This window comes from Oncorhynchus clarkii, chromosome 21, assembly GCF_045791955.1.
Source record: "Oncorhynchus clarkii lewisi isolate Uvic-CL-2024 chromosome 21, UVic_Ocla_1.0, whole genome shotgun sequence".
NCBI classification, from domain to species: domain Eukaryota; kingdom Metazoa; phylum Chordata; class Actinopteri; order Salmoniformes; family Salmonidae; genus Oncorhynchus; species Oncorhynchus clarkii.
In genome coordinates this window covers 41,850,928-41,875,401 of record NC_092167.1, presented here as the reverse complement: position 1 = coordinate 41,875,401, position 24,474 = coordinate 41,850,928, and the positions used below count along the sequence as shown (strand labels likewise).

The following is a 24,474-nucleotide window of genomic DNA, read 5'->3' as shown; positions in this document are numbered from 1 at the left end:
TGGTGTGTGTGTGTGTTTGTGTGTGTGTGTGTGTGTTGATGTTTGTGCGTGTGTGTACCTGTACTGCCCAGAGCATTGGCAGAACACACACACACCCACGTCAGGTGTGTTTGCGTGAATATGTAGTACCCATGGTTGCCGCCACAGGAGGAGTGTGTTATTCTCTTGGGCTCCAGGGATGACAGACCTCAATCTGTTGTCTTTGGGAAGACATTTAAGGTCAAATAGAAGAGGCAACACATTTGTCGGGAAATCTGAAGTCGAAAATCACAACCAGATATTAGGTTGATTACGATTCTGCTCATATTAGTTGATGGAAGTGGATAAGCAGTTGAAAACAGACAGTTCCATACACTTCGTTACCCATGTGATACAGACATTTACATAGATTTAGATCTGTTCTCTCTGATTTAAAACGTACTAACGTACACTAAATAATTGCTAATAGACGGTTGTATATTTTCCAATCACCTAGGCCTCATCAGTCTCGTTAGCTGGAGAGTGGCTACACTGAAAGAATACACGGTTGTCAATGTGGGTTTAATGGCGCGTAGGATTCGTGGCAATATAAAAAAGATTTACCCCTCCCGAAGGCAATATTACAACAGGGAGATTTATGAAAGGGTACGGGTTTCTTTTTTTGACCTCTACCTGCAATCTTTGCTCCGTTTCCACCCCCCAAATTAACTGGGGGTTCAGAAATATCATTTGAATATCAAATGGATCAAAATTTACTGACTGGATTATCTTATTTCTTTTTGGAACCTTTTTAAAGATGCTCCTCCTCATTGACTTTTCAGGGTAGGACTATATATTAAGAGGATCACCTTTCTGAGACCTGTCCGTGTGGTGCCAGGACAACAACCTCTCCCTCAACGTGAAAGGAGTACCGAACACGCCAACATTCTCATTGACGGGGCTGTAGTGGAGCAGATTGAGAGCTTCAAGTTCCTTGGTGTCCACATCTCCAACAAACTATCATGGTCCAAGCACACCAAGACAGTTGTGAAGAGGGCACGACAAAACCTATTCCTCCTCAGGAAACTGAAAAGATTTGGCATTGGTCCTCAGATCCTCAAAAGGTTATACAGCTGCACCATCGAGAGCATCTGACAGGTTGCATCACAGCTTGGAATGGCAACTGCTCGGCCTCTGACCGCAAGGCACTACAGAGGATAGTGTGTACTGGGGCCATGCATACTGCCATCCAGGGCCTCTATACAAGGCAGTGTCAAAGGAAGGCCCTAACAATTGTCAAAGACTCCAGCCACCCTAGTCATAGACTGTTCTCTCTTCTACCGCACGGCAAGCGGTACCGGAGTGCCAAGTCTAGGTCCAAGAGGCTTCTAAACAGCTTCTACCCCCAAGCCATAAGACTCAACATTTAATCAAATGGTTACCCAGACTATTTGCATTGCCCCCCAGCAAGACATCCTGTCTACAGCAGCAAGACCTCAACCAGTCAAATGACTTCCAGAGAAATGTTTTCAACTCTACTGATGGTTTTGTCACAAACTGTTGCTGTGTGCATTCTCCCTCAAGCCGATACCACAACGGCCCTCAAGGAACTACAATGGACTTTATGCAAACTAGAAACCACATATCCTGAGGCCGCATTAATTGTAGTTGGAGATTTTAGCAAAGCAAATTTGAGGAAAACACTATAGACATTCTATTCAACACATTGACTGTAGTACACGCTTAGGAAAAACACTACACCTGATCCCAAGGACTGTGGGCTCTCATTCTGTTCGATATGAGTAAGACATTTAAGCGTGTTAACCCTCGCAAGGCTGCCGGCCCAGGCAGCATCCCTAGCCCAGACAGCATCCCTAGCCCAGACAACATCCCTAGTGGCGTTCTCAGATCTTGCGCAGACCATCTGGCTGGAGTGTTTACAGATTCAATCTCTCCCTATCCCAGTCTGCTGTCCCCACTTGCTTCAACATGTTCACCATTGTTCCTGTACCCAAGAAAGCAAAGGTAACTGAACATAATTATTATTGCCCCGTAGCACTCAATCTGTCATCAGGAAGTGTTTTGAGAGGCTAGTTAAGGATCGGTTCACCTCTACCTTACCTGACACCCTTCAGGGACGGGCTATTCCAATCCTCAGGGGCCTGATTGGTGTCACAGTTTTTCCCCAGCTAACACACATCACTCCAATAATCACCTAATCATGATCTTCAGTTTAGAATGCATTTGATTGATCAGCTGTGTTTGCTAAGGATGGAGAAAAAGTGTAACACCAATCAGGCCCCCGAGGACTGGAGCTGACCACCCCTGATCCACTTCAATTTGCTTACCGACCAAAGAGATACACAGACGATGCAATCGCAATACATACTGCCCTATCCCATCTGGACGAGAGGAATACCTATGTCAGAATGCTGTTCAGTGACTATAGCTCAGGCTTCAACACCATAGTACCCTCCGAGCTCATCATTAGGCTTGTGGCCCTGGGTCTGAACCCCGCCCTGTGCAACTGGGTCCTTGCAGAGTGGTGCCAGGAAAATAACCTTTCTCTCAACGTCAACAAAATATAGTAGCTGATCGTGGACTTCAGGAAACAGCAGAGGGAGCACACCCCTTTCCACATCGACAGGACCGCAGTGGAGAAGGGGGAAAGCTTTAAGTTCTTCTGTGTACACGTCACTGACAATCTGAAGTGGTCCACCCACACAGACAGTGTGGGGAAGAAGGCACAACAGTGCCTCTTCAACCTCAGGAGCCTGAAGAAATTCAGCTTGGCCCCTAAGACCCTTTTACAGATGCACAATTGAGAGCATCCTGTCGGGATGTATCACCGCCTGGAACGGCAACTACACCGCCCGCAACCGCAAGGCTCTCCAGAGGGTGGTGCAGTCTGTCCAACGCATCACTGGGGGCACACTGCCTGCCCTCCAGGACACCTACAGAACTCAATGTCACAGGAAGGCCAAAAAGATAATCAAGGACATCAACCACACGAGCCACCGCTTGGGAAAGCTGGGACCGAAAGACTGAAAAACAGCTTCTATCTCAAAGCCATCAGACTGTTAAATAGCCATCACTAGCTGGCTACAATCCGGCCACTCAATCCTGCACCTTAAAGGGCTGCTGCCCCATATACATAGACATGGAATCATAATGGAACACTATTAAAAATGTTTACATACTGCTTTACTCATTTCATATGTATTTACTATTTTCTATTCCATTGTATTTAGTCAATGCCACTCCGACATTGCTCATTCTAATAGTTATATATTTCTTAATTCTATTCTTTTACTTTTAAATATGTATATCGTTGTGAATTGTTACATACTACTGCACTGTTGGAGCTATGAACACAAGCATTCTGCTACACCCGCAATAACATCTGCTAATTATGTGTATGTGACCAATTAAATGTGATTGAATTTGATTTGTTAACGTTATATAGCAAACGTGCCCACTCTGGTCTTGGCAACAGCTCGCTGATGCAGTGCGGGTAGGCTACCTACTGTACATTTTGAGATTATGATGGATAAGAGTAATTATTTGTAAAATGGCAGCCAAGAATCAATCATCATGTCACCAGAATAAGACCCTTAATATTTATTGGAAAGGAGCTCATCAACGTGCACTTTCACCACCCTATAAAGTTCATTATAACTTATCTGTAGCCTAATAAACTGCATTGTTTCCCAAGTCTTAGTGGGAGGACCACTCAACATTTCATCACATGACTCCAAGTTTCCTTCGATATGATGGTTATTATATCAATAGTTGTGCATAAAGGCGTTTCCACCGCAATTTCTCGCATAATTTATTTTACCAACACAAAATATCCCACCATGTTGAGCAGACAAATTGTCTGTCGGTATTTGTACATTTGTACAAATGCCATGCAATGTTCCACTTAAGCCCGGTAGAGCCTTTTTTTCATGCTCCAGGTAATTCATCCTCATGAAATGGTTGGATGGAAACCTGGTTAATTATTAATCAAGTTAATAAACGGCTTTAGCTGGGCTTCAGGCAGGTGGGGGCGGTGGTGGGACAAGACACATTTTGCATTGCTTTCTATTCCCGGAAAGCCCACTGGCTTTAACACACTTTGTATTCCCTTAGATATACCTAGGTTGTTCATTCAGAGATCGAGGTTCGGGCAGGTGATGGGACAAGACACATGTATACTGTCTGCCTGTTCAGGGAAAGCCAGAAACCCCACTACCCCGCACAGACACAGTTAAACACAACCGATAACATGTTATCACACTTCAGCACCCATTGTATTCCCTCAGATTTACCTAGGATGGTTATTCAGAATCTCTGGCTTAGCTTTTCCATAGATGTTTGTCAGCGAGGCTCTTCTCGGGGCCCCTTCACATGTGAAATACGGTATATACCCAGCCGACCTGGCACAGACTATTTCACAGCACAGCAGCCCGGCTGCCTTGCACTTGTTGTTTAACATTGTCTAAATATTTGATTACAAGGTTCAGTACCGTTTAATTTTCTTGTGATCAACCCTGTTTTATTCTATGATTTTTCTCTTCCCTGCTCTTTGTTTGGAGACAACGTGACAGAATTTTCCGTTGTTTCTCTTCCCTGCTCTAGAGTCTTTGTTTGGAGACAACGTGACAGAATTTTCCGTTGTTTCTCTTCCCTGCTCTAGAGTCTTTGTTTGGAGATGACGTGGCAGAATTTTCCGTTGTTTCTCTTCCCTGCTCTAGAGTCTTTGTTTGGAGACAACGTGACAGAATTTTCCGTTGTTTCTCTTCCCTGCTCTAGAGTCTTTGTTTGGAGATGACGTGGCAGAATTTTCCGTTGTTTCTCTTCCCTGCTCTAGAGTCTTTGTTTGGAGACAACGTGACAGAATTTTCCGTTGTTTCTCTTCCCTGCTCTAGGGTCTTTGTTTGGAGACAACGTGACACAATTTTCCGTTGTTTCTCTTCCCTGCTCTAGAGTCTTTGTTTGGAGACAACGTGACAGAATTTTCCGTTGTTTCTCTTCCCTGCTCTAGAGTCTTTGTTTGGAGATGACGTGGCAGAATTTTCCGTTGTTTCTCTTCCCTGCTCTAGAGTCTTTGTTTGGAGATGACGTGGCAGAATTTTCCGTTGTTTCTCTTCCCTGCTCTAGAGTCTTTGTTTGGAGATGACGTGGCAGATTCTCTGCTTCACTTTTCTTCTGCTATTTATTCAGTTTGTTTAATTACTTGTTTAGCATTTTGAGATAACGAGAAACTACACGGCTTTTAGCTCAGGTATAGAGACCAAACAAGATGATTTTATGGACTCAGAAACAGTTTGAGGGAATGGCTAGCCCCTGGCAGAACATGTTGGGCTTTCATTTGACACATCTGCTCAAGAGTACAGTATGAAACAACGTAGATTCAGCTCTTGGCAGGAATGACCATTCAACTTCGCCATGATTGCTCCACTATAAGTAATTCAGTATTCAAGTACAAATACTTCCAGCTGGAGCATTAAGCCACCATTTAGGGTTTACAGAGACACTATCTATCCCAGTGGCCTGGGTGTCACGCTCATTTCAACAGATATCCCATGGGGGGGGGGTAAAAAATATGATTCTACCTGCCAGAAATTCTTTATAATTGCTCACTGCTTCATGTCTTTGGCTGCATCCTCAGCATTGAACTCTTCTCCATCCTTTCATAGGAAAATAAAACCACTGTGAAGTCACTGATACTGCAGTAACAGTTTATCAGAGCCTTTCTTCCTCAGTAGCAATACAGGGCATTGATTCTGCTACTGCGTTATTGATGCACATTCTACAGTACTGTTAGGTACAATGTACAAGTCAGTTTGCAGCAAGACTATTACCTGACACGACCATTAGCTTTACTTGTATTCTCCAAGGTCTTGATGGATTTCTAGCATGAGCTGTACAGTGTCTTTCATGTCAGCCGAAGACTGACCGACTTTTCTGATGTCTATTGCTTTGCTTCTGAACTTGACAGAGGTAAAAACAACTATGTTGTCATCGTACATTCGTATGGTTATTTTGAGATGATATAATCACATTGATGACTCGAAATAGACTTCGATTTCAGACGTCAGGAAAGGTCCCGGAGAACGTCGAGACATGCCTTCCTCTCGGGATGCTCGGAGCCGCAGCATGCTGCTTAGACCACTGCACGAGATATAATACACGGAGACAGATCAGGGTGAGCGAAACCAAAACATCAAAACATTATTTATAAATGGAGTTTCTATACATTCCGGTTATGATCCATATTGATGAATAAACCATATGGGCTGCTAAATTACCACGACCACCCCGCTGCATGTTGTGTGCCTGCAAGTGGAGCCCACAAACAGTGCTTCAAAGCGTGTTTGTAAAAATAAATCAATTCAACACACCACGACACCACAAACTCACTATACTACAAACAAGCTTTGTACAGAATGTTCTTTGACAGAATCGATACAGAAATTCTGCAAAAGCAAATCATACTGATTGAAGTACACAGGGAATCCCAGGCCTCGTGATAGATGATTGAGTTAATGTGTGGTGAATCTGTTCATAATTAACTAACGTTCTGCCAATGACTCAACTTTCCGAAGCAGCTGTGAATTCTGCGGGCTAATCGTGTTGATCCAACGCAATGAGGTAGATGCATTAAAATGTCATTGTAGTCGGAGGACATTAATTTCTCATTATTGTACATGTTCTGATGAGTACCTACCTGCTGTGCCCCACCTCTCAACAGGAGACCAGGAAGGAGCCATGCAGTGAAACCCCCTCAGTGTGGCATCCCGTTAGCATGAAACACAGTCGTTAGCATTCATCCAACGAAAGGAAGAGAACACACACACAGCAACGGAATGCCATTAGTATCAAGGAACACAATGTGCAAGTGGGAAAATGGAAAACCAGGGAGAAATTATCTAAATTAAACATTAAGCATCAACAAACGCTCTGGGCTGTAGGGGTATTCACATTAACATCCCAAAGGATTATTGTTGTTTCGTAAGTGAAGCGATCTGAGTTTTAGCCCCAGAGGTTTGCAGAGTGTGGAGGCCGCCTGCTACGACGGCGGATAGCGAGATATTTTGGAGGAAGTACAATCCTATAAACATTAATAAAGAACGGGGAGAAGAGAACACTGACTTAATAAAACGAAGTCATTTAGAGCTAAATGAGCTTCAGGAAGGGGAGGCTGATCATAAGTGGTGGAGAGAGAGAAAGATCAGGCCGTTTTGTCTGGAAGATACAGAGATGTTGGTTGGCGTTGTGTTGCCTAAAGGCTCACTTGAGAGGGGCCCTGCCTTCCTCCTCTTCTCTACACTCCTCTTCTCTTGTCTTCACGGGTTGAAGCTAAAGGCAGCTAGAGCGTCATCACCGGAAAAGGATAAGAGATAAAGACAGAGGGAGTGAACGTAAGAAAAATAGCGCCTTGGGTTGGAACCAGCCTCCATCTTTCAGCTGGGCTTATTGGTTTAGTTGTCACATTCGGAATCCCTGGCACTCCAAAGCGGTTGTGAATGGAAGCGGATGACATTGGCTGTTTGCTATTGGATGAGATGAATCAGTGAACATTTTGATGGGAAAGGAGGGTAAAAGTGGAGGGCAAAGGGTCAGTAGTGACAGATAACCTGGAAGAGAGGGGTCAGTACTCACAGAGATGAATGACTCATTTGACCACATACAGAGAGGAAATAGAGGGCAATTTTTTTAATTTATTGGTTCTACAAAATATGAAATTGTGAATCCTGGCATAGGAGCAGAATGGGAGGGAAAATAAAGAAAATGGCCGACACAGGATACAGTGAACTTGCGCTATACTGTAAGGTGTTCTTGACTTATTAAGTATAGGGTCATTCGTTGAGACCCTAAGGTACTGGATTATGGATTAGATCTCCCTTATATGTTTGGTCATAGGTAATGTTTAGAACCTTTATGCAGTAGTGATTAACTAGGATGCACAGCTGGTTGTGTGAGCAGTTTTAATGTATCTGATATTTGCTAAATCTACTGCCTTTGGGACAGTGGGACAAAAATGGTAACACACAGAAAAAGGCATAAATTACCCCCAAAGTGGAACACACAGTGGTTAGTATTTTCATCTTGTAGAAAGTAAACGACCCATCGGTTTGTGCGGAGAGTGTGTGCAGGCCTACGTTCGGTGTTGAAGTGCATATTGGCTGAACATTTTCAGTCTCTTTCAGTCTGAGGTGATGCTTTGAAGTCAGAAACAAGGATATCACGGTCCATTTAGCCTCTCCGTGTTAGCACTGGTAACATTCTGAAATTGCCGTAGCCGAGTTACTGTTTTACCATATGGAGATTCAGCTTATTTATCAACTGCTTAATTAAGATGAAACAGAAGCAGTTCAAATCTCTACTCCCTGCCAATCTCCAGGAGTATCCCATTAATTCTGCAAATGTATCGCAGACAAATTAGCTGTGTGTTTTTAATGAACAAAATGTGCGAGATGGATATTAATCACTGAACTATATGTAATTAATTTTCTAAAGGAACATGATTTCTTTATGATTTTTAACCTGAGGAACAGGGAAAAAACAGACAGATGTGTGTATATGCATGCGCGGACACACACACACACACACACACACACACACACACTTTAATGCATTAAGGAGTCTGCATTTGGAATGTGGATTTTCTTTTGCCGTTTCCTCTCTTCAGTCTCTCTCTACTGAGAGCTCTCATCTACCCTCTATCGCATCAGTTGGAAGGTATTTAATTTCACGTTTCCAAACAACTGTGTTTTGATGGATGACGCTCTATAGCAAGCAGTTAGTGGTAGACGACATGGACAAAAGTATGTGGACAGCTGATCGTCTCATTCCAAAATAATGGGCCTTAATACTGAGTTGGTCTCCCCTTTGCTGCTATAACAGCCTCCACTCTTCTGGGAAGGCTTCCCACTAGATGTTGAAACATTGCTGCAGGGACTTGCTTCCATTCAGCCACAAGAGCGTTAGTGAGGTTGAGCAATGATGTTGTGCGATTTGGCCTGGGTCAGTGCTCCAATTCATGCCAATTCATGCCAAAGTTGTTTGATGGGGTTGAGGTAATGGCTCTGTGCAGGCCATTCAAGTTCTTCCATACCGATCTCGACAAACCTTTTCTGTATGGACCTCGCTTTGTGCACTGGGCATTCTCGTGATGAAACAGGAAAGGGTCTTCCCCGAACTGTTGCCACAAGGTTGGAAGGACAGACTCGTCTACAATGTCTTTGTATGCTGTAGTGTTAAGATTTCCCTCCACTGGAACTAAGGGGCCTAGCCTGACCCATGAAAAACAGCCCCAGATCATTCTTCCTCCTCCACCAAACTACAGTTAGCACTATTCATTGGGTCAGGTAGCGTTCTCCTGGCATTTGCCAATCCCAGATTTGTTCGTCGGACTTCCAGATGGTGAAGTGTGATTCATCACTCCAGAGAAAGCATTTCCACTGCTCCAGAGTCCAATGGCAGTGAGTTTTACTCCACTCCAGCTAACGCTTGGCATGGTGATCTTAGGCTTGTGTGCAGCTGATCTGCCATGGAAATCCATTTTATGAAGCTCTCGACAAACAGTACTTGTGCTGATGTTGCTTCCAGAGGCAGTTTCGAACTCTGTAATGAGTGTTGAAATCAAGGACAGTCGATTTTTATGCACTACACTCTTCAGCACTTGGTGGTCCTGATCTGTGAGCTTGTGTGGCCTACTATTTCGCAGCTGAGCAGTTGCTTCTCTTAGACATTTCCACTTCAAAATAACAACCCTTACAGTTGACCAGGGCAGCTCCATCATGGCAAAAATCTGACGAACTGATTTGAAGGAAAGGTGGCATCCTATGACGGTGCCATGTTCAAAGTCACTGAGCTCTTCAGTAAGGCCATTCTACTGTCAATGTTTGTCTATGGAGAGTGCATGGCTGTGTGCTCAATTTCATATACCTGTCAGCAATGGGTGTGGCTAAAATTGCAGAATCCACTAATTTGAAGGGGTATCCATATACTTTTGAATACATAGTGTTAGTCCCCATACAGATTTAACACTGGAGCCAATCAGCTTAAGGGCCTTGCCTAGGGTTAAGATTCCCACGGACGCTAAATTCCCTTTCTTATGTCAGTTAGGGTCACCACTTTATTTTAAGAATGTGAAATGTCAGAATAATAGTAGAGAGAATTATTTATTTCATCAAATTCCCAGTGGGTCAGAATTTTATATCCACTCAATTAGTATTTGGTAGCATTGCCTTTAAAATGTTTAACTTGGGTCAAACATTTCAGGTAGCCTTCCACAAGCTTCCCACAATAGATGGGTGAATTTTGGCCCATTCCTCCTGACGGAGCTGATGTAACTTAGTCAGGTCACACACGCTTTTAAAGTTCTACCCACAACTTTTCTATATGATTGAGGTCAGGGCTTTGTGATGGCCACTCCAATACCTTGACTTTGTTGTCCTTAGCTTTAACTTCCTGACTGATGTTTTGAGATGTTGCTTCAATATATCCACATAATTTTCCTCCCGTATGATGCCATCTATTTTGTGAAGTGCACCAGTCCCTCCCTCAGCAATGAACCCACACAACATGATGCTGCCACCCCAGTGCTTCACAGTTGGGATGGTGTTCTTCGGCTTGCAAGCATGCCCCCTTTTCCCAAACATAACGATGGTCATTATGGCCAAACAGTTCTATTTTTGTTTCATCAGACCAGAGGACATTTCTCCAAAAAGTAAGATATTTGTCCCCATGTGCAGCTGCAATCCGTAGTCTGGCTTTTTTTGTGGTGGTTTTGGAGCAGTGGCTTCTTCCTTGCTGAGCGGCATTTCAGATTATGTCGATTTAGGACTTGTTTTACTGTGGATATAGATACTTTTGTACTTGTTTCCTCTGGCATCTTCACAAGGTCCTTTGCTCTCGTTCTGGGATTGATTTGCACTTTTCGCAAAAAAGTATGTTCATCTCTAGGAGACAGAACTTGTCTGAGCGGTATGATGGCTGCATGGTCCCATGGTGTTTATACTTGCGTACTGTTTGTACAGATGAACGTGGTACCTTCAGGTATTTGGAAATTGCTCCCAAGGATGAACCTGACTTGAGGAGGTCTACACATTTTTTTCTGAGGTCTTGGCTAATTTCTTTTGATTTTCCCATAATGTCAAGCAAAGAGGCACTGAGTTTGAAGGTAGGCCTTGAAATAAATCCGCAGGTACACCTCCAATTGACTCAAATTATGTCAATTAGCCTATCAGAAGCTTCTAAAACTATGACATAATTTTCTGGAATTTCCCAAGCTGTTTAAAGGTACAGTCAACTTAGTGCATGTAAACTTCTGACCCACTGGAATTGTGATACAGTGAATTATAAGTGAAATCATCTGTCTATAAATAATTGTTGGAAAAATTACTTGTGTCATGCACAAAGTAGTTGTCCTAACCGACTTACAAGGAATTTGTGGAGTGGTTGAAAAACAAGTTTTAATGACTCCAACCTAAGTGTATGTAAACTTCCGACTTCAACTGTATATATATATATATATACAGTATAAATCCTCTCAAGCTCTGTCAGGTTGGATGGGGAGAGTTGCTGCACAGCTATTTTCAGGTCTCTCCAGTGATGTTTGATCGAGTTCAAGTCCGGGCTCTGGGTGGGCCACTCAAGGACATTCAGAGACTTGTCTCTAAGCCACTTCTGCGTTGTCTTGGCTGTGTGCTTAGGGTTGTTGTCCTGTTGGAAGGTGAACCTTCGCCCCAGTCTGAGGTCCTCTCTGGAGCAGGTTTTCATCAAGGATCTCTCTGTACTGTGTTCCGTTCATCTTTCCCTCGATCCTGACTAGTCTCCCAGTCCCTTCCGCTGAAAAACGTCCCCACATCATGATGCTGCCACCACATGTTTCAACATAACCTGGCGCCATCCCTTTCTCCAGATGTGACGCTTGGCATTCAGGCCAAAGAGTTTAATCTTGGTTTCATCTGACCAGAGAATCTTGTTTCTCATGGTCTGAGAGCCTTTATGTGCATTTTGGCAAACTCCAAGTGGGCTGTCAAGTGCCTTTTACTGAGGAGTGGCTTATGTCTGGCTACTCTACCATAAAGGCCTGATTGGTGGTGTGCTGCAGAGATGGTTGTCCTTCTGGAATGTTCTCCAATCTCTCAACAGAGGAACTCAAGCGATCTGTCAGAGTTACCATTGGGTTCTTGGTCAACTCCCTAACCAAGGCTTTTCTCCCCGATTGCTCTGTTTGGCCGGGCGGCCAGCTCTAGGAAGAATCTTAATGGTTCCAAACTTCTTCCATTTAAGAGTGATGGAGGCCATTTTGTTCTTGGAGACCTTCAATGAGGCAGAAGATTTTTGTTACCCTTCCCCAGATATTTGCCTCGACACAATCCTGTCTCGGAGTTCTACTGACAATTCCATTGACCTCATGGCTTGGTTTTTGCTCTGACATGCAATGTCAACTATGGGACCTTATATAGACAGGTGTGTGCCATTCCAAATCATGTCCAATCATTTGAATTTACCACAGGTGGACCCCAAAAAGTTGTCGAAACATCTCAAGGTTGATCAATGGAAACAGGATGAGCCTGAGCACAATTTTGAGTCTCATAGAAAAGGTTCTGAATACTTATGTAAATAAGATATTATATTTAATACATTTGCAGAAAATTTTAATAAACGTTTTAACTTTGTCATTATGAGATCAACTGACCATGACCTCACCATCTGGGTGGTCTTAACCAATCATAGCTCAATTAGATACGGCGGTAAAATCCATCCAATTACAATTCAGTATGTTTACACATATGAATATTACATCCCCCTTCTTTTAAAACAAAAAGAAAAATGTTTTACATATTCTAAGCGTTTCTTTTGAATTCATGCCCTGTAGCTTGAACTCAAAGTAAGTAACCATTTACATTGTGTACTGCAGCAGCTGAATCAACATAACAGACTCTGAAACAATGATTCCGCATACTGTTACTGTTAGAACAAAGGATTCTCACCAACTCAGCTTTCACTCTAGCAATGACATCTTAACATGTCAAACTAATACAATACCAAAGCATTTCAAGCCAACTTTTCAATAACAAGTTTTCAGTCTGGAGCTCTTTTAGGGCAGTGATCCAACTACACCCTTTGACATTTCACAGGTCTAGGACAGCTCTGGGCTTGACCTCTCTTCCTGAGCTTGTGCGATATGATGCTGAGCCTGCTTCTGTGTCAGTCAACAGTTCTTGTGGTGTTGCAGGTAAGTATGGTTTATGTTGTGCTGTGTGTGTGTTTAGTCCATCACATTCTCTTTCAGGGGAACAGTTCATCTTGTCAGTGTAGTGTTCTTCTGTGTTCAGTAGGTGATGACGATTGCGGCGGTACACAGCTCCTTCTGTGGTGCGGACGTGATATGAACGTTCAGGGTCAGCTGGCTGGATGACAACTGCTGGCTTCCAGAGGCCATGCTCCTGGATTCTAACTGACTCTCCGTCGATCAGTGGTGGCCATGGTCTAGCTGACCTGTCGTAGTATCGCTTTGGTTGTTGTTGTCTCTGGGCACGTTTTTCATGCATTTCCTTGTAGCTGGCAACCTCAGGTTGCAGCTGCTGGTTGGTGCTGGGATGGACTGAACGAAGTCTGTGTCTCATCAACCGCTGGGCTGGTGATTTGAAGCTGTCAACTGGAGTGTTGCGGTATTCAAGGAGACTGAGGTAGGGGTCTCTCTTGTCTGCTTTTGCTTTGTCCATGAGTGATTTAGCAATCTGCACAGATTTTTCAGCAAGGCCATTACTTTGAGGCTAATGTGGGCTTGTGGAGACATGTGAACTCATGCTTTTGTGAAGGATTCAAATTATTTTAATTTGTAACGGGCCATTGTCAGATATTACAGTCTCTACAATGCCATGCCTGGCAAAGATTACTTTTAGCTTGTGTATCACAGCTGCAGATGTGGTGGTATGAAGCTTGTCGAGTTCGAAGTATCTGCTGTAGTAGTCCACTGCTACAATGTAGTCCTCGTTGTTCCAGGTGAACAGATTGGTTGCCACGACCTGCCAGGGTTGGTCTGGGATACAGTGAGGTAACATTGGCTCTTTGGTGTTTGAGGGGCGTAGTTCAAGACAGGTGGAGCATTTACCAACAATGTCCTCTATTTGTTTGCATATTCCGGGCCAAAGCAAAATGTCCCGTGCTCTCTGTTTGCACTTTTCCACGCCCATGTGTCCAGCATGGATCTTTGTCAAAATCACTTCTCTGAGACTGGTAGGGGTGATGATTTTCTCTCCTTTGAAAATGATTCCCTTGATCTGTGATAGTTCATCACGATGGTGCCAGAACTGAGACGCTCTGAGGGCAATTTTTCCTCTCCACAGGCCATCCATCCTGTATGACTTTCCTCAGCTGTGTGAGTTGTGAGTCCTTTTCTGTTTCTGCTCGGATCTCCTTCAGTTTTGTGTCACTAACTGGTAAGTTGATGTACACACTGTGAACTTGCATGTCCATGCCTTCACTGAGGCTGCTGTCCTTGCAGGTAACTTCCTGGAGAGTGTGTCTGCAACAGGGATGTCTTTGCCTGGACGGTGAGTGATTGTCAAGTCGTATTTTTGTAGTTGAAAGATCATTCTCTGTAGCCTTGGCGGGGCTGCGGCTAGCGGTTTCCTCATGATTGATTTGAAGGGCTTGTGGTCGGATTCCACAATGGATTGTCTTCCATATACGTAATGATGGAAATGCTTACATCCAAACAGAATGGCGTAGAGCTCCTTTTTGAGCGTAGTTGATTTCACAGTCTGTGAGAGATTTGGAAGTGTAGCCGATGGGCTTTCCTTCTTGCAGTAGCACTGCACCTAGTCCATACTTTGACGCGTCCACTTGGAGTCTGAGCTCTTTGTTGGGGTCGTAGTAGGCAAGGATTGGTCCTGGTTCTCTCGTGATCAAGTCTTTCACTCTCTGGAAAGCAATGTCGTGTTGCTTGTCCAGTGAGGGAAACTCACTGGACTGCTTTAGCAGTTGACGCAGGAGTGCATTAGCATTGGAGAGGCTGGGGGCGAACTTGGCTAAGTAGTTGACCATGCCAAGCACTGTTTCCAGCTCTGCACAGTTCTTTGGTACTCCATGTATTTTATGGCTGAGATCCACTGTGGATCTGGCTTGATTCCATTCACTGTGAGAAGATGTTCCGAAGTAGCTGCCCTCTGTAGTGCCGACTGTGCTCTTCTCGGGGTTGAGCCGGACTCCTCTCTCGCGGGACCTTTGCAGCATCGCGCAGAGGTTTCTGTCATGTTCCTCTTTGGTTTGACCATAGACAAGGATGTCATCCACAATTGCCACAACTCCGCCGAGGCCTTTGTACACTTCGTCAATCTTTTGCTGAAACTTGTCTTGGACTGAAATAATCCAAAAAGGCAGGCGACGTTGTTGAACGTTGTGAGCTTAGATGACTCTTCTGTGGGCTTGATAGCCCAGTAGCCTGATCAGGCGTCCATGACACTGAATTAGCGTGCTCCAGCTAGCTTGTGCGTGTTGCCATCAAGTATTGGTAAATGATAATGGGGGTGTTTGATAGCCTCTCTTGGGTCGAGACATACTCTGAGCTTGCCTGTGTGTGGTTTCTCCACCACCACGGTTTTGTAACCTTGATGACTATGTCAGATTGCTCAATGCTCTCCAACTCTTTCTTCATATGGGCGTGGAGAGCAAGGGGAATATTTCTCAGTGGGTAGACCACAAGGGTTGTGTGTAGGTCAAGGTGAATGGTCCATTCTCCTGGGAATAGTCCTATTACTGTGAAAACATCAGCAAACTCCTCCAGTACATGTTCTGTCTCTACTGGTGCTGTCACTGATCAAACTAGCTTGATGAGGTCCATGTCTAAACATGCTTTAAGACCTAGCACTGCAGGTGCTCTAGTGTCAACAACGTAAAAGTCCAACATCATGTCACTTTTCTTGTATTTGCATTTATTGCATTTATGTGCATTTACTGGGAGCTGTTCACCATAACCAGTCAGTCTGCGCTTGGTGGGCTGTAGCTCGTACTCAGATGTCAAGCTGCGCTACTTATTCAGAGGAATAATGTTTACTTGTGCACCAGTGTCTAGTTTGAACTTTAGCTCTGTGCCTTGTGTTCCTATCTCAAGGTCAGCAAAGGCTTGCTCTGTCTCTGATATTTGATTTTTCTGTCACTGAATCAATAAATAGTTCATCAGCATTTGACTCTTTGATTGACATTTCATCTTCACTCACTGCGTGTAGTTTTTCCACTGTAAGCTCTGCACACTTTTGCAAAGTGATTCCATTTTCCACATTTAGTACACTGTTTTCCTTTAGCTGGGGAATTTCCCTGTTCGCCATGCACTTTGTATCCACAATATCCACAAGTTTTGTGGCGTTTTGAGTCTATGTCGCTCTGTTTTGGAGTTATGTCTCTCTCCGGATGTGTGCTTTGATGTTTGCCTGACTGCATGCACTGCTTATTCACGTGATATGTGAACGTTTGGAGCGGCAGGTAGCCTAGTGGTTAGAACGTTGGGCCAGTAACAGAATCCCCGAGCTGACAATGTGAAAATCTGTAATTCACAAGCAGACGCAGCTCAGTCACAAACTGTTCAAACGATTCGCTAGCTCCCTGTACTTTCTCATGGAATTTGTACCTGGCGTAAATCGTATTGGTCTTCGGCACAACATATGCTTCAAAACGATCGTTGTATGTTTTCAGTACCTTTGATTCAGCCTCGGTAAGTGTCCATGTGTTGTAAATATCTCTCCCTTTTTCATCGATCCAGAGGAGCAAGTAGCTGCATTGTCCCTCTTCTCCTGTCCTTCAGAGGATCCGTGAACATTAGCTCCACATGCTGTTTGTACTTACGCCATGCATCATAAGTTTGTAGACTCCCAGTCCATTCGAGGTGAAGGAACTCCAGCAAAATCTTTTAGTCCCTTTACTCTGACACCATGTATTGTTGGACACGCTTTGTACAAAATAATAAAATGCAGTACGACAGGATATTTCTTGACATAGCTCTTTATTAGCTAGCTATAACTGGCATGTTCCCGTGTCTCATACTATGATCAACTGACCATGACCTCACCATCTGGGTGGTCTTAACCAATCATAGCACAGTATGATACGGCGGTAAAATGCATCCAATTACAATTCAGTATGTTTATACATATGAATATTACATCAGTGATGGCTCTAGGGTGAAATTTTGACATTCATCACCAATGCTAATGTTTTCTGTGAACGTAGCTTTTTGTATACCCTCACTATTTTTGTCCTTGATTAAAAGTCGGGGTGGGGTTGTCTTGCTACCCAGGACCCACGGCCAGCAGTGTTGCTGTTGGGTGGAGATGGCTGGAAGCAGAGTGGGGTAATGGAGGAGAGGAGAGGAGACAAGACGAGAGGAGAGTAGCAGAAGCCAGCTGAGAGAGAGAGAGACAATTTCACGGTTGCACGTTACCTCCTAATGACAGAATTGTGACTCATCTCCATCTGTCACTCAATCATCTCCAGCCAATCAACGTTCGTCCCTCGTCGGCTCGGATTGCATCAGGCTCTCCCACTTGCACTCATAGCACAATTAAGAGCGTAATCACATTTTCAGCAGTTGGGGTAAAGGAAAAGTCGCAGGGCGAGTTTTTATTTTCATTATGTTTTCAATATGTGATCAAGGATAGTGTGTGTAGTGGCAGTAATTTGATTTGTGTATGAAGGGGACTTCCCAATGCAATCGTATGGCTTTCCTTTGAGTTGAGTTACTGTGATTAGGACTTACTGGCTGTTTCCTCAGAGAGGTCTGTAGTACTAAGCCTTTCACATAGGCTGTTTGGCTGGGAGCCATGTGTGAAAGACAACGGGTGCTCACTTGATATGTTTGGGCCAGAACTCACACTCTCTCTCTCTCTCTCTCTCTCTCTCTCTCTCTCTCTCTCTCTCTCTCTCTCTCTCTCTCTCTCTCTCTCTCTCTCTCTCTCTCTCTCTCTCTCTCTCTCTCATATGGTGGAACATGTTGAAGCCTCTTGATATCCTGCTCAGGCTCTGGCTCACTGTTAGTCTGACACCCTGTGCCTCTGCCAAGATAATACAAACACATGCACATACACAGACCATTTCTCCTTATGTTATTTTGGAGTGTTTCAGAGTGCAAAGAGGCAAAGAGGGGGCCAGCTGTGTGACAAACAGCGGTGCTCCTTAGCCCTTGCCACCCCTCTGTCGCTGCGGCACTTCCACCTCTCCTCCTCTTCTGACCATCGCCCCACTTCAGGATATTTATAATGTTGCCTCTGCTCCAGCAAGCGGTCAGGGAGAGAGGGAAGGAGAGAAGGAGACAGAGAACCCTGGGGATGAGATGATTTGGTATGCACTATCAACACAGGCCTGTTTCATTGGGCAGCCTTATCTGTCTAATGCATCATGGGTAGTGGAACAAAAAAAAGGAGGGAGGTCACTGGCAGGAATCAGCCAAAATAGATAAATAAAACATGCACTATGTTCCTGATTTGATTTGATCTGTGCCTGGAGTCACAGTCTCTATTAAGAGACAATAGAGGACAATGTTGTACTCGGAATTCACTGTATTAGCTGTTGGTCTGTGTAAAGTTGGGTGGTTAGATAAGTCACTTTTGGTGAGATGAGTCTCTGTATTAGCTGTTGGTCTGTTGTAAGCTGGCTGCTGGGATGAGTCACTGTATTAGCTATTGGTCTGTTGTAAGCTGGGTGGTGGGATGAGTCACTGTATTAGCTGTTGGTCTATTTAAGCTGGCTGCTGGGATGAGTCACTGTATTAGCTGTTGGTCTGTTGTAAACTGGGTGGTGGGATGAGTCTCTGTATTATCTGTTGGTTTGTTGTAAGCTGGGTGGTGGGATGAGTCTCTGTATTAGCTGTTGGTCTGTTGTAAGCTGGCTGGTGGGATGAGTCTCTGTATTAGCTGTTGGTCTGTTGTAAGCTGGCTGCTGGGATGAGTCACTGTATTAGCTGTTGGTCTGTTGTAAGCTGGGTGGTGGGATGAGTCACTGTATTAGCTGTTGGTCTGTTGTAAGCTGGCTGGTGGGATGAGTCACTGTATTAGCTGTTGGTCTGTTGTAAGCTGGCTGTTGGGATGATTCACTGTATTAGCTGTTGGTCTGTTGTAAGCTGGCTGGTGGGATGAGTCACTGTATTAGCTGTTGGTCTGTTGTAAGCTGGCTGGTGGGATGAGTCTCTGTATTAGCTGTTGGTCTGTTGTAAGCTGGCTGGTGGGATGAGTCCCTGTATTAGCTGTTAGTCTGTTGTAAGCTGGGTGGTTGGCTGTTGGTCTGTTGTAAACTGTGTGGTTGGCTGTTAGTCTGTTGTAAGCTGGGTGGAGGGATGGATTGCTGTTTGAGTTTTGTGCCGTAGTCGGTTAATTGACTAGATTGGTACATTGATTGAGTCTTCCCTCAGTGAATTGCTACAACTCTATCAATGATATCTGCTATTCCATACAATTGACCTTATTTTATCGCCCAAAATACGTAATACTTCCAGGTCAAATGTAGTGTGAATACCATTGTAAAGCACAATTTCTCCCCTTTCCAGCAAAATCAATGATGAGACCTTCATGCTGCCCGTCTCTGCATGATTGAAGAAAGCAATGAGCTCCTTTGGGTCTTTTTAAAAATGGCGGGTGGGGAAGTGAAACCTACTGTGTGACAGTGAAAGGGGGAGATATGTCTAGTTGGGAAACAGCTTTTTTTCACTCGATCTGTCCAACTTATCACCTCTAAAATGTAAATATAACCCTATAAAGAGTTTATATAATGTGTCATTACATACCTGTTTGAAGGTTTGTGTGGAACTTGAATGGGGTTTTAGGGCGGCTCTAAAGTGATCTTCAGAAGTAAACAGCGGCTGTCGCGGCTTTTGAGCGCCATGATGGCTAGCAGTGATGACGCAAAAAATGAATGCATTCAGTTGTACAACTGACCAGGTATCCCCTTTAACCCTGACCCTGTCCTTTTCTTGTTTTTAATCTGCAAGAGAAGCGCCACACCTGGTGGAAAGAGGCTGTATGACACAGAATGAGTGGCATAATGAATGCTCTACGTTATGTCATGACACGTCACAATTTAACATACAGCGCCAGAGGGGTCCGTTTTTAAAAACTTTTCTCCAATACTATAGAGCCATTACCATGTCAATCAACGCTTGAATAGAAATGTAGTTCACACCCCGGATGTTGATGCCAGCACTGTCGCTACAGTCCCATTAGTTTTCCTTGCAGCCTCGTTTGACTGCCGCGGTTGCGCAAAATTGTACGGAATGGGGTTAGTCACCATTAGGATATCTCTTACAAATCTCCTACCTGGTGACTTGTTCCCTGAGGCTAGAAGATTACCAGAGAGAACAAAACAAAATTGACTCCTTAAATGTTTACCAATGCTGTTGCGGTAAATGATGGTTGACTCCATTGCTATCGACCTTCGAGTCTGACTCACAAGTGATTTGAATAAACTGTTCTAATCATCAGTGCGGATTAGAAATATTCTGTTCAAGACATATCATTTGTCAGCAGGGTGGCTTCTTGCCATTATCTCAAGAAGTTGATTCTGTGTACTTGTCAGGTCAATCAAAACATCCTATTATGTGTGTATAGCTGCGTATGTGTTTTGTAAGAAATCTAAATATTCATTTTCCAGGAAATCTGTGGCCTTGCAATTGTATGGCTGTCCCGATGAAGGCTGCCTGGTGTTTAACCGGAGAACGATTGGACTTGTGAACCTGGACCTAGAAGTGATTAATTCAGCCAAGTTAAAGCTGATTGGACAAGAGCAGCATATGGTCATTGTAGCCCTACAATGGAAATGCCCTTCTTTTCACTGGAACATAGGTTAATTAAGGTTCCTATATTAAGCAAGTTTAGTCCTTTTTTCTTCATAGCTTATCCTGTGTGTTTTTTTGCAAGGTTATTTAGCAGTTAAACTAAAGGCTATCTTATTCCCACTGTTTAGCCAACAGTGGTCGTGGTATAATGTTGTATGTTATTCTGCCAGTGGTAAGAATATACCAAGCTACAGTAAGTGAAACAGGAGCAGTTCTTTGAATTCAAGGCTGTGATCATATCAGACATAAAAACGGATTCTGACATTTCTGAAATGTTCATGGATAGAACATACTACCCTTTTTGTTATCAGTTATTTATACGCAACATCTTGACTAATAGGACTGCTGTTTAACCATTCGCGGCTTTGACAATAGTGTGAACAAAGATCTTTTGATGCTGAGAGAAGCACATATCAAGCCCACATCTACAGTTTGTTTAAAGTTGGTTCTGGCTGAAGTAATTTCGTCAGCACTTGGGATGTATCGTTGTAAACTGCTGCCGGATATCTGTCGGAGAGCTGTTATTGTGTTCAGATGGGACTCAGATAGACTACAATGTTAGCTGTTGCTGTGTGTGGTCGTCATAGTTTGACTCCAAAACTGTGAAGCCCTTTGAAATGATTGGACTCCTGTTTTGGCTCAAATTTGTTTATCCTTGATTTCAGGAACATTGTATTTTGGATGTTTGTCACTTACTGCATCTGTGCCGGTGTATATAGTCTTCTGTTCCTGGCAACGAAACGAATGTTCTTCTCTCTTTGTGTTTTTACACTTATCACTGACCCGTTCTGTTAGAGACCTTGGATCTCCAAGAGCAGAAAAGATTTATACCGTAGGCAAAGAATTCAGTTAAATCTCAAGCCTGCCAAACAGTTACTATGTGTATGTTCCATAAGTACTTCAGTGAGAAAAAAAAAGCATTTGTGTGAGCAATGGCCTACGGGGGTTGCACCGAATGAAATGCTGCTTTTTTTCTACCCCCCCACATCAAGAAGTGTTTGCTTGTTTTTTCGTTATCTTCTCTCTCTTTCTCTCTCTCTCTTTTTTTTGTTTTACCTTTGAGTTGAATCTCTGACATCCGAGTCTGCCCCAGGATGTCTGTCACAAACTGCAGTCCAACGTTGTGACAATGTTTTTTTCCCCTCCCGTTACCTTTTATGACCTTTTTTCCTTTGTTTTCTTTGTTTCTGTTCTTTCCTTCAAGGTCTGGCGCACCTGACGTTAAACAACCAAGGTATGAGTTCATTCCTTTTTTGGTTCTTTTTTTCCTGAGGAAAACAAAAAGTACTCTTCTGCCCAACCTCTCCTCTTCTTCACTCCTCCTCTTCCCTCACCACCCCACATTTCCCTACCTCCATTTTCCTTAACCCGTCCTCCTAACCCATCTACCCATCCCATGGCACCCCCCAATTCTCTCACACTCTTCCCCCCTCATTTCTCTTTGTTTTGGTTGTGCTTCCTGCCATATCCTTCCTTGTGCTCTCTGTGCCTCCACACTGTCCGTCCCACCCTTGTCCTGTCCTTCTGGCTCATCTGGAACCACCCTGACCTACGACCTCCCGGGCTGCAGGTAACGCTTTTCTGCTCTCCCTTCTGCTTGGGTTTTCAAAAAAGTGTCTACAGGAAAAAAAAACAGTTTGTCAAGTGTTAGCTGTATGTTACCCCTCTTAGTAATGCAACAAAGTTGTTGTTGAATGACACAGAGTTTTCTATCACCACTCTGCTGTCATTCTCATTGTTTGGCACCCTGATCTGTTATGATGAGGTTTTTAGATCTTAAGCTTATTCAGAGACAGACTGCAAGCTATTTGAAATGTTAACCTGGAAAGAATGTCTTGTGAATTATGTATGAAGAAAATACTGTCTGAAAAGCGATGAGATTGAACTGTCCTGCTATGGACATGTTATGGTCTCCAATGGAACTGCTCTGACTCAATATTACTCTCAACCACGACCAAGCAGATATAGTGGCACAATCTTTATCCTTCTATTCAATCACATTCATTAGAGCATTTCACTCTTCACACAGCCAACCTTTTCTGCCCTGTTTATACAGACACTGGGTTGCTCTGTTGTCTCCTGACGTGAACCTACCAAGAATGGCGGGAGAGGGAAAGTTCATGGGAGAGAGAGATTCAAGCAGGCAGGGATAGGTTGGGGAGCACACTGACCTTTACTAGAATAGAGAGAACGGTCTAGCTAGCTCCTATCGACTCCCTTCCCTCTCCCCCTTCGACCTCTATCACTGATGCACTGGGATCCGAATAGGATTTCTAAAACTCCCTCTCCTGGGGTGCATTGTAAAAGTCATTCCTCAATTCCTTGTGTCTACTCTGAAGGATCTTTTGATCCAATGCTCTCCTCGCTTCCCTCTGCCATTTGAGGAGGCGGCGAGGGGAGAGGATGCGAAGATTCTAGGAAAGACATTTGAGATTCACCTCTGTTCTCTTTAAACACATACAGGTTCCTGTATCAAACAACTTACATGTCTGGAACACCTCCCCTTTAAAGACTCCTCATCGTGCGTTCATAACCAAGTGGAAAGGTGGTATTTAGCACGTACTGTACGATATCTGGATGTGGATAAATTAGAATACTTTTCTGGTGTCAAACCTTATATGAAAACATGATACACATTTTAAAAGCTAAGAAACAGGTTTTTCAAATGATATGACATACAATAGCACCACATCAAATAAATTGTAATCAGTCAAGAAAAAACACCCGTGAAAATGTGTATCTTATTCAAAAATCCACGCTTTACTCCCAAACATCTGCCATTTACAAAACGTTCTGATGATGATAGTAATAAACTTGGAGTATATTTAGTCAGTAAGGGTGGATCATCTGAAATCGGAATAGAAATACGTTTTACTGTGAATGGGTTGCAAATGTCTTAGTGACTGATAATATTTTTCTCTAATTCTATGACAATTTCTTATCTGGATAGTATTTTAAACATAAATCTGCAACAAAACAAATTACAAATGGCATTAAGTCTTACATATAAGAAAACACATAAACAAGTAACATAGTATTAATAAAACAAGAACTATATTGAAAACTAAATCTTAGGGAAATAAATTCTCTCATTCAAAGCTGAAAATAAAGACATATTTAAAGACTTGTTAGCTCTATTACATGTCTGGTACACCTCCCCTTTAAAGACTCATTGGCTCCCTTACATGTCTGCAACAGCTCCCCTTTAAAGACTCCTTGGCTCCCTTGCTTGTCTGGAACAGCTCCCCTTTACAATCTAAGCTAGATGCCCACAATCTCACACAAATTATCAATGAACCTACCAGGTACAACCCTAAATCTGTAAACACGGGCACCCTTATAGACATCATCCTTACCAACCTGCCCTCTAAATACACCTCTGCTGTCTTCAACCAGGATCTCAGCGATCACTGTCTCATTGCCTGCGTCCATAATGGGTCTGCAGTCAAACTACCACCTCTCATCACTGTCAAACGCTCCCTAAAACACTTCAGCGAGCAGGCCTTTCTAATCGACCTGGTCCGGGTATCCTGGAAGGATATTGACCTCATTTTGTCAGTAGAAGATGCCTGGTTATTCTTTAAAAGTGCTTTCCTCACCATCTTAAATAAGCATGCCCCATTCAAACAATGTAGAACCAGGAACAGATATAGCCCTTGGTTCACTCCAGACCTGACTGCCCTTGACCAGCT

General features: G+C 43.6%; 1 protein-coding gene across 1 annotated transcript in view; it reads left to right on the top strand.

Moving 5' to 3' along the window:
• LOC139379056 (neurexin-2-like) overlaps nt 1–24,474 on the top strand; it is a 929,896-nt gene that overhangs the window by 116,117 nt on the left and 789,305 nt on the right. Inside the window, exon 3 of the mRNA XM_071121799.1 lies at nt 21,987–22,016. Within this exon, the coding sequence (XP_070977900.1) occupies nt 21,987–22,016 (30 nt within the window). The remainder of the gene's footprint in view (nt 1–21,986; nt 22,017–24,474) is intronic.